Source organism: Nematocida major (assembly GCF_021653875.1).
Source record: "Nematocida major strain JUm2507 chromosome Unknown 2391, whole genome shotgun sequence".
Taxonomy (NCBI): domain Eukaryota; kingdom Fungi; phylum Microsporidia; genus Nematocida; species Nematocida major.
This window is the reverse complement of record NW_025952933.1, coordinates 1-12475: the sequence shown is the minus strand read 5'-3', so window position 1 is coordinate 12475 and position 12475 is coordinate 1. Positions and strand designations below refer to the sequence as shown.

The 12475-nt window shown below is 49.7% G+C and overlaps 8 protein-coding genes across 8 annotated transcripts; 4 read left to right on the top strand and 4 right to left on the bottom strand.

Annotated features, from left to right (window-relative positions):
- Positions 1 to 155: 155 nt before the first annotated feature.
- On the bottom strand, positions 156 to 2240 carry NEMAJ01_2053 (dolichyl-phosphate-mannose-protein mannosyltransferase; the record flags this gene model as incomplete). The annotated part of the gene is made up of 1 exon (XM_047915891.1): positions 156 to 2240. One exon carries the CDS (start codon positions 2238 to 2240, stop codon positions 156 to 158), a length of 2085 nt encoding a protein of 694 aa, XP_047771848.1.
- A 227-nt stretch (positions 2241 to 2467) lies between these two features.
- On the top strand, positions 2468 to 3733 carry NEMAJ01_2052 (phosphatidylinositol N-acetylglucosaminyltransferase subunit A; the record flags this gene model as incomplete). The annotated part of the gene is made up of 1 exon (XM_047915890.1): positions 2468 to 3733. The coding sequence occupies one exon, from the start codon at positions 2468 to 2470 to the stop codon at positions 3731 to 3733; it is 1266 nt and encodes a 421-aa protein (XP_047771847.1).
- Positions 3734 to 4201: 468 nt separating this feature from the next.
- NEMAJ01_2051 (uncharacterized protein) lies at positions 4202 to 4852 on the bottom strand (the record flags this gene model as incomplete). Its single annotated transcript, XM_047915889.1, has 1 exon — positions 4202 to 4852. The coding sequence occupies one exon, from the start codon at positions 4850 to 4852 to the stop codon at positions 4202 to 4204; it is 651 nt and encodes a 216-aa protein (XP_047771846.1).
- A 156-nt stretch (positions 4853 to 5008) lies between these two features.
- NEMAJ01_2050 (uncharacterized protein) lies at positions 5009 to 5509 on the top strand (the record flags this gene model as incomplete). The annotated part of the gene is made up of 1 exon (XM_047915888.1): positions 5009 to 5509. The coding sequence occupies one exon, from the start codon at positions 5009 to 5011 to the stop codon at positions 5507 to 5509; it is 501 nt and encodes a 166-aa protein (XP_047771845.1).
- A 58-nt stretch (positions 5510 to 5567) lies between these two features.
- NEMAJ01_2049 (ATP-dependent RNA helicase) lies at positions 5568 to 6980 on the top strand (the record flags this gene model as incomplete). Its single annotated transcript, XM_047915887.1, has 1 exon — positions 5568 to 6980. The coding sequence occupies one exon, from the start codon at positions 5568 to 5570 to the stop codon at positions 6978 to 6980; it is 1413 nt and encodes a 470-aa protein (XP_047771844.1).
- Positions 6981 to 7024: 44 nt separating this feature from the next.
- Positions 7025 to 8797, bottom strand: NEMAJ01_2048 (serine/threonine-protein phosphatase 2A regulatory subunit A; the record flags this gene model as incomplete). Its single annotated transcript, XM_047915886.1, has 1 exon — positions 7025 to 8797. The coding sequence occupies one exon, from the start codon at positions 8795 to 8797 to the stop codon at positions 7025 to 7027; it is 1773 nt and encodes a 590-aa protein (XP_047771843.1).
- A 610-nt stretch (positions 8798 to 9407) lies between these two features.
- Positions 9408 to 10421, top strand: NEMAJ01_2047 (uncharacterized protein; the record flags this gene model as incomplete). Its single annotated transcript, XM_047915885.1, has 1 exon — positions 9408 to 10421. The coding sequence occupies one exon, from the start codon at positions 9408 to 9410 to the stop codon at positions 10419 to 10421; it is 1014 nt and encodes a 337-aa protein (XP_047771842.1).
- A 234-nt stretch (positions 10422 to 10655) lies between these two features.
- On the bottom strand, positions 10656 to 12119 carry NEMAJ01_2046 (uncharacterized protein; the record flags this gene model as incomplete). Its single annotated transcript, XM_047915884.1, has 1 exon — positions 10656 to 12119. The coding sequence occupies one exon, from the start codon at positions 12117 to 12119 to the stop codon at positions 10656 to 10658; it is 1464 nt and encodes a 487-aa protein (XP_047771841.1).
- Between the last annotated feature and the right edge of the window lie 356 nt (positions 12120 to 12475).

Sequence of the window (12475 nt, the reverse complement as noted above, 5' to 3'; positions counted from 1 at the left end):
TACGGGCACAGAGAAGCCCAAATGTAAAAATAAATTCATACATATGCAAACACGCGCATTCCCAGCACAATCTGAAGCGAAAGGGCATGTGCTCTCACAGAGCACGATAAATAAGTGTGCCACTCTACTTCTTTTATTCATTCTCAGCCAGTGCTCTATTCTGCATACACATTCCAGCTGTCTTTGAACAGCCTGTATCCTGGCATATTTTCTATGCCTCCCATGTACCCGTACGTTATAGGCGAAAAGTACACAAACGTTAGAACGACTGCGCACGTGTATAGGTAGACCAGAGTCCGCCTTTTCTCTAAGACCATGCACACGCCCAGGATGCTGATGAATAGTGCGGGCAGGTAGTGGTGCAAGTAAAGAATTCTCTTGACAAGCATAAAGGGCAAATAGTGGAAGAGCCACCCGCCGAGAACAATGTACATTCTTCCTGTTTTCGGGTGCATGTACGCATTTTTGCAGGGCCTTTTCTTGCTTAGCCCCAGCAGGAAACTTCCCACAAGGAAAAGAATGTTTGCGCTTCCGAGGTACCAGGTGCACACGTTCCCCACCATCGCAAATCTGGGCACGCTTCCGTCCCACCTGTTGAACCGCAGCCACTTCTTGGGGAATATCCACTGCACGGGGACCGAGCCTAAAACGTCATTTCCGTCGTCCACGAGGCCGTTATTAACCGAATGCATAGCTGCATTGAGCTCTAGAACGCTGTGCAGGAAGTCCGAGGGCCGTAGAGGGAGCGCACTTTGCAAGGTGTTGTCGCTTTCTTCCGACTTGTTTAGCTCTATGTTCCATATGGACTGGTGTGTCTTTTCGGGAAGACAGACAACCTCTCCCTGCTGGTGGCCCCACTTGGGCAGCTTCTTTCCCGTGTGTGCCAGGTAGCAGTTATACTGCGTGTTTCTGATGTAGAAGTGCGTTTTCAGCGGGTGTATCGCAGAGTCTTTCAAGGGCTCTAGCTGGAACACCGTGTTGGAGAGTATTTGGTTGTCCATCTCCTCCTGGGTCATGCAGAGCACTTTGCAAGCGCCCTCCGCGATGCTGTACTCTTCTGTTTGGCCATCCGCCGGGTCTAAGTGCGTCTTTTTGCTGGGGTCGTCAACTGCCAGGTATCCGTTTGTTTCCGTGTGGTAGAGCACGAGGTTTTCCATGGGGCGAACTTTAGTTGGATTGTCTCCCACTTTCAGAACTCTCCAATGGTTGTTTCCGTCCTTGTGCGGGTACGTGGTGACTTGCTGCCCGCCGGTTGGATATCTGTCGGCGTGCGAGTGCAAAATCCCTGCTCCATGCACTCCGGACCGAATAGTGATCTTATTCCCATAGCTTAAAACCGGGTCGTTCCCCAGGACTTCGCTATTCTCCAGGTGTATCTGGAAGCGGCTGCTCATTTCTCCGTCTCCGGGCCCTGACTTGTTCAGAACCTGGAAATGCACCCAAAACGACGCCATGTAAATCAGCACGGGAATGAGTATAAGCGTGACGGAAAGTCTGTAGAACAGCCCAAAGACTCTCCGGTCGCGGTTTCTCACGTCTACCAGGAGCATGTAAACAGCGTATATCCCCACATGCGCCACAGTAAGCAGGCCCACCCACTTTACGCTCATAGCCAGGCCTATTGATATGCCCAGCCCTATTAAGTCCCCGCTAATCGTCTCCACCCGCCGTCTGTCCATCACAACTCGGCACAGGAATGCCTCTGCAGCGCCTATGAAAAGCACCAAAAAAGGGTCTAAAAGTATCAGCCTGGACACAGCCACAAACGCATTGTCAAACGCCATCCAAATACCAGCGCAGAAAGCAGCATTTCTGTTTATGCGCATGGTTCTGGCTGCAAAGTATCCGCACACAGGAATAAATGCGCCAAACAGCGCGTGGAATATGCGCATTCCCACAAAGTCCACCCCCGAGGGATACGCGCTTTCGCTGTTAAAAGAGAAGTCGCTGGCCATGCCCACCAGCCACCCGCTGAGTGCAGTGAGCAGCTTCCCCAGGGGAGGATGCACGTCAAAGAAAAACTCTCTGCTGAGGTAGTGTCCTGCAAACTTTCCAAAGTGTGCTTCATCCCACATGACAAACCCCCCCTTTTCTATCCGGTAGACTCTCACAAGAAAAGAAAGAAGCCAAATAATTACAAAGTCTCTCCATTTGTACGCGGCTTCCTTTTTTGGGGTCTTCTTTGGCGTGCTCTCGCCTATTTCGAGGGTTTTGATTACTCCCTTTCTGAGCCTCTCCATCTCCATGTAAACAAACAACACCCGCGAGGAAATGGCACAAACAAAGCAGCGCGTGCAGGAAGCACATGCTAGGCGCAGAAGGCCACATCCTTCGATGAAGTATCACTTTCCCCGATAAATCGCACCAATCCAATGCACAAGCACAGCACAGAACGATTCTCTGCACTTTTTTATATTAAATCCATCGAAATAAATTCCTTGTGTGTTTGCTTTTTATGCGCATAGCAATGATTAGTGATTTCTTCTGCCCTAGGCTTGGGGGCGTTGAAAACCACATACTAAACCTAAGCAAAGAACTGCGCAAAATGGGGCACACGATCATAGTAATAACGCATTCTGGCTCTGGGCGCAAGGGCGTGCAGTACGTGGATGGATTCAAAGTGTACTATTTGGAGATGTTCTCCATGTTCAGCGGGTCGGTTTTTCCCACGATCCTGTGCACGGCAGCTCCCATCGTGCAAATACTGCTGTATGAGTCTGTAGATGTCGTGCACGGGCACCAGTGCAGCACGCTTGCCATAGAGGGAGTCCTGCACAGTAGAATTCTGGGGATCCCCACGTGCTTTACAAACCACTCTCTTGTGAAGACCGAGTCTTTGGGTGGAATAATAACCGAAAGCACGTTTCAGTTGGGAGTCCGTGACAGCGACAAAATCATATGCGTATCCGGCGCAACAAAAGACAACACTGCAGACCGCCTGGGAATACACGGGGAAAGCATCGCAGTCATCCCCAACGCAGTGACCGAGGACTTCAAGCCCATCCCCTTGGAAGAGGGCACGCGCAAGAACGAAATAGTTATTTCTGTGGTGACCCGGCTAACGGCCAGAAAGGGGGCGAGGCTTCTGGCGGATGCCCTCCCCCGAATATGCCGAATTGATCCGCGCATTCGCATTGTCATAGCAGGAGACGGGGAAAAGAGGGAGCTTTTGGAGCAAACCGTTGACAGGCACAAGCTAAAGGACAAAGTAAGCTTCCTAGGGGGCGTAAACCCGTCTGAAGTAAAGAATGTTCTGAACCGGTCAAACCTCTTCCTAAACACGTCATTGACTGAAGCCTTCTGCATCTCCATCATAGAGGCAGCTGCGTGCGGGCTTTACGTCGTCAGCACAGACGTAGACGGCATCTCCGAAGTGCTTCCCAAGGACATGATCACGCTCGTGCCGCCAACTGTCGATGGCATTTTGGCAGGCATACGAGCGTCTATTCCCAAAATAGAGCCGCACGACAGGGAAGTCTCCCACCGCAGAGTGCACTCGATGTACAAGTGGTCGCTGGTTGCCAAAAGAACAAACGAGATATACTGCAGCATAGCCAGAGAGCAGACTGCTCCCCTCGTCAGCAGGATAAACCACTCCATACGGCGCATATACAGCGCAGAAAAGGGCCGATTTTGCATTGTGTTTCTGCTGCTTCTTCTGGCTAACTACGCTGTAATTTTGCTTTTAGCACTCTCTCATGCGAATAGAAAGCGCAAGCACAAAGCACCGTGAAAGCATGAACACGTACGCACTTAGCAGAACTGTAAAGTACACATTTCCCATTCAAGCAGGCAAAATATGGCACACCCAAGTGTTTCCAGGCATTCCAAAGGAGGTGCATGGAGACCGCATAGACTTCTGGGTTTCCGGGACAGTAGAAGAAATCCACGGGAAAATCCAAAAAATATCAGCCATGTGCACAGAAGTGAGGCGGCTGCAGTGCGTGATGGAGAGGCTGAAAACTCTCTTTATTATTTAGAAAGCGGCACCCAGAGGGCCGAGAAAATGCTGCTAAGAAATAAAATGTGTTTATTGCTGGCATTCTGCGCATTTTTACAAAAATATTCTGAATTCCCCGCAGCAGCTCTGGCCTGATCTGTGCACATTTCCAGCACAGGCAGTGCTAGAGCATGCAAACACCCAGGCCAAATTAGCCCAATTCTGGCAAGTTATGTTTGCCCTTCCGCTTTCATTGCAGCTCTAGGGCATCTGCTCTAAGCATCTCGCTATTTCTGGCACTGCGTCGGTTATTATCCCGTGCACCCCCATGGAAATCTGTTTTTTCGCTTTTCCTGGGTCTGTATTGTCTTTTCCGTATGTGAGCAGGCACATGTTTTTCTCCTGCATATTTTCGATAAGATCCGTTTGCATCCAAATACTGCTTGCGTCCGTGACTATTCCCATATACTGCATTTTTTCCGCGTACACAACAGACTCCTCCACGAGCTCTTCCACGAGAAACAGCGTCTCCAGGCCGCGCCTTTTCAGGATCTCGCACACTCCCCTGTCAAACGAGCTGTACACAACGTACCTCCCGCGCCTTCCCTTCTCGACCGTGCTCACCACGCACTCGCACCAAACCTCCCTGCTGATCTTTTGCGCCTCGTACTTCACTTCCACGTTCAAATCTATCCCCGTCCCTGCCAAAACCTCCGACAACAGCGGAAGCCCAAGCGCGTTCTGCAGGTGCTCTGTCTGCATGTCCTCAACGAGAACGTCCCCCACGTTCAGGTCGTGCCTAACAAAAACATCCAGGTCCATGCTTAGCTGCACATCAATCTCTGCCATCTGCGTGTACTTCCTGCACTCTTCCAGAGCGCCCACTCGGTTCTCATCAATACCCGAGCCCATGCCTCGATGCCCTATTACAGCAGGAATCCTTCGAGCAGAACCCCCCACCCGAGCACTCGCACGCATTCCTCCATTTTCGGCCCTACTTTCAAACTCACTCCCTCCATCGCCTTCCATCTTCTTCTGTATAGATCTCTGTGTGTTTGCAAATATTTTATGTTTGACTTCTTTAAGTGCATTGGGGAGACTGTGGAAATTCTTTCTCAATCTGAAGTGCGGTACTCCGGCACTGTCACTGCATGCGACCCAGAAAAAGAGACCATCACGATGTGCAAAGTCAAGTCTTTTGGCACGGAAACCCGAACTCCCCCCGTAAAAATATACGCGAGCTCGCAGGTCTACGAGTACCTCGTTTTCAAAATAGCCAGCATAAAAGAGGTTAAGCACAACCGCACTTGGACAAGCGTTGAAAATCCCAAAAGATGCACAGAGGCTACAAAATGTACAGATAGACACAACAGGCCATCCTGGCACGGGAAACCCTCGCGAAGTTCAGCAAAGCCCTCTAAACACATACTTTCGAAGCCTATAGTGATTCCTGACGAAGAGTACGACTTTACACACAACAACAAAAAGTTGGAAAATGCCCCAGACAAGGCGAGTGTGGGGCACAGAAGCACGTACGACCCTGCATATTTTTACGACTCACTTTCGTAGGGCAAAGACATTGGCTTGTTAATAAATGCTTGTTTATTTAAATTGAAAAAATTTACCCATGCAAAATATGACAGAAAGTAAAACAAGAGACACGCATTTAATTGAAAACGAAGAAAAAGATAAACCCACAGAAACATTGAAAGAGGAAGGTTCACAAAAAACCGAGGAAACCCTGAAGGAGGAAGTCAAGGAAAATTCCGAGGATGAGGAGATTGACATGGACGAGGTTATAGATATTCCAGAAGAGGAGGCTTCCAAAACGAGTCTAATGGCTGGGGTTTTGGTGGTTGACGAGCAGGGCGGAGAGGCCGACTTGGTCGAGTCGTTTGACGGAATGGGCCTGCGCGAGGACATTCTCAAGGGGATTTACGCCATGGGATTTGAGAAGCCCTCGGCCATTCAGATGACGGCAATCATGCCTCTTCTCAAGAAGAGAGACCTTAGGGCGCAGGCGCAGAGTGGAACCGGAAAAACTGCGGCTTTTGGTATTGCGTCTCTGCAGTCTGTCGACACAAAAATTCGGGACCTGCAAGTCATCATTATGGAGACAACCAGAGAGCTCGCAATTCAGACATGCTCGGTGCTTAGAAGCATCGGAAAAGAGACGAAGATAGGAATCGAGGCCGTGTACGGGGGTGTGAAAATATTCGAGACCATCGAAAAGGTGAAGAAGAGACCGCACATTCTTGTCGGAACGCCGGGAAGGCTTATTCACCTCATCGACATGGGGCTTATTAACCTCGACCATGTTAAGCTCTTCATCCTGGACGAGGCCGATGAGATGCTGAAGAAGGGATTCCTGGAGCCGATAAACGTAATCTACAACAAGATCCCGAACAAGCAGCTGCAGGTCGGCCTTTTCTCCGCAACGTGGAGCAAGGACGAGCAGGAAATCACCGCCCAGATCCTAAACAACCCGGTCATTATCTCGCTGAAGGATGAAGACCAAACTCTCAAGGGAATCAAACAGTACTTTATTAACGTAGGAGACAAGAGAGGATCTTCGGTGGACATGTGCAAGTTTGATACTCTGTGCGATCTGTATACTAGAGGGTCTATTGCACAGTCTGTGATATTCTGCAATAAGGTCGAGAGAGCGATAAACATCCAGAAGAATATGATAGAGAGGGGGTTCGAGTGCGAAATCTTCCACAGTGAGCTCCCGCAGGAAGTCCGAAATGACGTTATGAAGAGATTCGCAGAGGGAAAGTGCAGAACCCTCGTTTCCTCGGGGCTTCTCGCCAGAGGAATGGACGTGCAGACGCTGAGCGTGGTCATTAACTTTGACGTGCCGCACGAGAAGGAGATAGAGAACTACATACATAGAATAGGGCGAGCAGGACGTTTCGGAAGAAAGGGAACAGCCATCAACTTCGTCTGCATGGACGACGTGGAAATGATCAGGAGGTACGAGAAACACTACAACACAATAATATCTCCATTCCCGAGCAACATATCAGATGTTCTTTAATAAAGCTATCTACTCATCTCGGCTCGCGGGTCTCACATTTACATTTATTCAGTTTCTGCTCCCGAGATGCTCGCTACTTCTGGGTGGGCGTCGTCCTGCAGATGCTTCAGAATCCGGTGCTTTTCTTCAAGAATCCCAGCGCGTGCAGCCTTGGCCACTGTCAGGCGCACCTGCGGAATCGGGTCGTCGGCCATCTCCAAAAGATTCTTCCCCAAGAGCTTCTGCACGCGCCGAGGCCACAGCGTCTGCAGAATCTTTCCCAGCGCAGTCACGTACGAGATTCTGTGCGCATAGTGCCGGCTGCTTTTGAGAAACTCCAGGGACTGCATCATGTCAGCGCACACCCAGGGAGCGCCGAAGTTTATGGAGATTTCCGCAAGAATTGCTGCTGCCTCCTTCCGGACCAGCCAAATTGGGTCGATAAATACCTTGAAAAATGGCTCGTTCAGGTACTCGTAGAAGTACTTTTTGCTCATCTGCCTGCTGAGAGAAGAAATGCTTTTTAGGACAGCGATTCGCGTTCTCCAATTGGCGCTGCTTAGGTCGTTTATGACCGGAGTGAGGGCATCTGTGACAGCATCTGTCCCCAGCTTGCTGTACAGCGTCTTCAGCTTCCCTATCGTCTCCATCTTTGTCTTCTGGTCTTCGTCCACCAGGAGCCTCTTGATGATGGGGGATATGAAAAGCGCCACATCCTCCTTCGTTATTATCTCCGATATAACCGAAAGAATGTTTGGCACAATCTCCCGCACGCCTGGGGACCTGTCGCACGATGCCTTATCTATGATGTAAAGTATCTTGTTTTTTGTGTGCGGAGCCTCCTTTAATATCTCTGGGGTTCTCTCCACGATGCTTCTTCTGACCTCGTCTTCTTTATCCTCCACCAGCCTGTCTATGCACTCCAGAACTGAAACCCCGCTTTCCTGCGATGTTTCCAGCGCGCCCTCGTCTTCGCTCCCTCTCTTGAACTGGCTCTCCTGCAAGAGGCCAGAGTCTGACTCTCTCCCCTGCGCGTACACGTACAGAATCACGTCTTTGATGATCTTTGTGGAGCTGCTGCGGACCTTCCAGCTGCTGTCGCCCGAGGCCTTTTTGAATATTTTCAGGTTAAACACCAGGTTCTCTTTGGTCTTGTCGAGCAGGAAAAGCGGCGACACAAAATAGCTTCGGACAATGTCATCTTCATCCTGCAGCACGCCCTCTATGATCTCCCGGATCTCGCCCTCCGTGTAAAAGTACAAAAGTATCTCTCCGCACGCAATGCTTTTTCTCCTGACGATGGAAAGAGGATCCTTCTGGAGCCCTGCAAAAAGTCCCTTCAGCCTCCCCAGCTGCACGTGCTGCGGTATTTCGTCCAAGCACTTTCTCAGCAAAGAAATCGCAGATATCCTGTGCATCACAAATCTGCTCTCTCCCAGCCTGCATATAAACTCCTCAAGCCCGTACAATTCATAGTCTATCTTCCTATCTGATATGTGCACTACGCTGCCCACCAAGGACTCAGCAGCTTTCTCCCGTAAAGTGTCGTCTCGTGTTAGGAATATCTCTTTATACAGAGGATACACTGGCTTTATTTCCTGCAGCACTTCCCGTGATACCTTCTCTATTTGGTGCAGAATGTGCACCTTTGCCTCTTCATTTGTATCTAGTATTTTCTGTATAAATGGTAGTAGGTACTGCACTGTGTATATTTGTCCGATTTCTTTTGATATTTTGTACAAGCTGTCTATGCTTTCTTCTCGTAGCTTTGGGTTTGGTGACTGCATTTTTTCTATTTCGCGTTCTATCTCATCGTAACTTAGTGCACTGCCAAGCATATGTCCCAGAAATAAAAAATAAAAATAGAAATAGAAATAAACACGGCTCGATCCAATATTTACACGGCACAAAGAACGCTGTACGGGCACAGGTGCGTATTATGGTGTTTGTTTGTAAATGCTGCAGAGCTTCTATTTGTGTTTATTGCGGGCTCCTGCTGTGATGCTCGTGCTTTTTCGTGCTGTCTTGGCCTTTATTCGGTTGAAAATTTGGGCTGTCCTTCTACCGGCGGATGCAGGAACAGGCGCAGAGAGCTTCGCCCCCTCAAATATCATGCGAATTCTCAGCCTCTGAAGAGGCCAAACTCTGCGCTTTTTCGGAGGTATGCCCTGAAATCAGCCCAGAGCACTGCAGAATTGGGCAGGAAACGCCGTCTTTCGCGTGCATGGACTGCCCAGATGCGCTGTCCCTGGCGCGCGATGCCTGGCCTCTTGGCTTTTGCAGCTCTTCTGTGCGCCAATGCCACGCTTCCAAATTACAGCATATTTGTGCATATCCTGTTTACAGCAAACAGGTGCATTTTCGCCTGGAGTTGCAACTATCGAATATTTCCGCTCTTTCTCGTGTGCACAGGGCGTATAAATATACTTTCCGAAAAATAAAAATGGAATGAACGAAGTTATAGCAGAAATAGCTGGGCAGGGCTGGTCTATGTGCGAGAATGGAAGCGTGCTCTGCGTGGCTGTGGAGGACACAATAAGCGTGTACGAGCTGAAGAACCTGCAGAATGTGAAAAGAATCAGCACGGAGGGCGATAACTGCGGGATTCTTCCAGAAATTTCGGAGGAAAGCGCGCGCGGGTGCGACTACATTAGAAGATGCGAGTTTATGCAGGACAGCGATGTCATGTGCGTGGGATACTTCAGCGGAGTGTGCGATGTGCTCAACATAGAAAAGGGCATACGCCTGGACAGGCTGCAGGGCGCGGACAGCGAAGTAAAGGGCGTGGGGTTCAGCGCGGACGGCCGGCTTGGGTTCAGCACCAGGGATGGGAGCGTGTGGGTGTGGAAGCTGAACGAGGAAGGCGAGTGGGAGATTGAGGAGGTGATCGAGTACAGTGAAAGCGACGTAAAGACAATTGCATGGCACCAGAACCGGCTGGTTACCGTGGGATACTCCAATGAAGTGGTTGTGTACAGCAGGTGGGAGGACGAAATGTGCGAAGTAAAGTGGGAAATCGAAAGCACTTTTAAGTGCGAGTCTTGCGTGTGGGACGTGGGCATTGCAGAGGGAGAAAGCACCCGAGCTTGTGTGGTGACGCAGGGCGGGTATATGCACGTGTACGCACTGAAGCAGGACGGGGGATTTTTCGAGGAGCTCTCCCAAAGAATTTCAGAGTATCCCGTGATCTCTGTGTGCGTGGGCGAGTGTGGGGGCGAGCAGTGCTTTGCGATGATCGTGGAAAGATGCCGGCTCGTGTGCTACTCCATGGAGGGGTCGTGCTTGGGGGAGTGGAATATTCTCACAGAGTGGGAAGAGCCTGTAGATATTCTGTACTCGCGCGCGGAAAAGGCCTTTTTTGTGCTGTCCTACAAGATACAGGCCAGAAAAAGAACGAGCATTCTCAGGAAAGTTGCGGTTTCAAGGGGGGATGGTGTGCAGGGCGTGCAGCCTGCTCTGTAGAACCTAAATGCCGTGCACACGAGCACATTTTGCTTGTTGCCTTGCGCTGGCTGTCGTGCCTGTGCATTATAATCTATAAAGTCTGCAAAATGCAAAAATATTACACTTTATGTTTTGTCTTGGGGCGTGCAGCACTTCCCAGGGGAGGCAGAGAAAAGAAGGCGCAAAAATTCGGTGTTTGGTTTTTATTTCGCGTGCTTTGCACTGAGTCTATTACCCCATGAATAGTTGCTTCTAGGCCTGGCGCCCTATCAGTACGGCCTTAGAGTCCAATGAAAAGAAGACATTTCCTTCGTGCATGATTTTGTTCAGAGCCACAATGTCCATTGGCGGATTGTGTGCTCTCTTCTCAGTTGGCTCGGGCACGAAAGTGCGGGTTTCCTTGCAGAACTTGGCGTTTAAAACCTTCACTGCGTGCCACACAAAGTGGTAGTTGCTAATGTAAGGGCGCAAGGCTCCTGTTCCGTCTTCGTCTATGTATACAACATTTGCAAGCTCGTCTAGCACGTGAAGTGCCATCCTTCTGGGGTCTTTTGTGTAGAAGTTCATAATATCCCTGCTCTTCTTGCAAAGGCGACACGCCAGCATGTTCTCGCAGGATGCGTTTCTGGCCTGGGTTTTTCTTGCGCTGTAGTTTGGGTTTTCGTCTTTGGAGGCAACGTCAATGTTGGTCATGATGGCTCCCACCATGTGCGCGATGTACTCTAAAACCGGCTTGGAGCTGCGCATGACCTGCCTGTGCAGGGTTTTCAGCACTTTCCCCGCGCCCACAAACCTTCCGTTGTTCAGGAAGTGTTCAGCAGTGAGAATATCTATAAAGTCCTTGGGCCTGAAGAGGGATGGGTCCTGGGTGCTGATGTACCCGACCCGAGGCGTGATTTCCACCAAAGAAGACATAGAGGCATTGTATATGCCATTCGCTTTAAGCATGTCCTCAGCTTCTTCTTGCGTGAGGTTTAAAGGAGCTGCCGTGTCCTTACTGCAGGCTTTTATGATGTACCACAAAAGCATTCTCTTGTACTCCGCTTCCTCCTTCACTGGCAGCAAAGAGTGCAGATTATTGCTAACTGCTTCCATTATAGAGAACTTCATCATGCTAACGTTGGCTCGCACAGAAGTAATAAACCGCCTTGCCGTTTCCAGGGAGTCAATCGCTGGAATGCGCCCACATATAATCGCTGCAAAGGCCTCCTCGTCCGCCATTTTCTCCTCGTCCGCCTGTTCAAATATATCAGCAAGCCGCATCGCGACCAGATACTTTTCTCTCGCCAGAACGTACAGGTCTAGCTCCATTGAAGGCATCTCCTTGACTGTTCTGCTTTTCGCAGAGCCGTTGTCAAAGTACCAAATTTTATGGGGGAGTTGGATTGCTGTTGTTTCAGAAGCCACGCACTTCTCCCTAAGCTGCAGCTTTATGCTGTATGCATCGTCCATTATGGACATGCAGTCTCTAATTAGTATGCTCTCAGAAGCGTTTTTTTCCTTGCACAATTTTTCCACATCCGCGATCATCGTGCAGCAGCGGTCTATGTCGTATTTTATGCAGGTGTTTTCCTCAGTGTTTTTCACCAAGCTCATTCGGGCAATTCCGAGCTCTTTCTTTCGAATCTGCAATTCCTTCCTAAAATAGTCCAGCGGCATTTCATGCGAACACGAAGCCACAGCAGCAGCTAGAAATCCAAATATAAATTTGCGCATAAAGACTTTCAAGGGCAAATTAAAAATTAAAATAACAAGCCCCAGGCACGAGAACTCAGCCTATTCCAAGAGCTGGAAAATCCCACCATTAGAGCTAGTTAGATCCATTGACTAATTTCCCATGCAGAAATCTGTCTCCGGCATGAAAATCCCACCTGCGACATAAAAAGCCCGAATTCTCTGCAAAATGCGTCTTTCTCACGACCCACAAACTAAACTCTGAGATAAAAATGGAAGGGACAAATGCGGATTTATTTACGGTCTCGCTCCTCTCTGCCCCGGGTGTTGGGATGTGCTGGCGAAGTGTCTACACCCCCAGATCACCTTCCTGTTTCACTCCCCGAGCGCACAAGCAC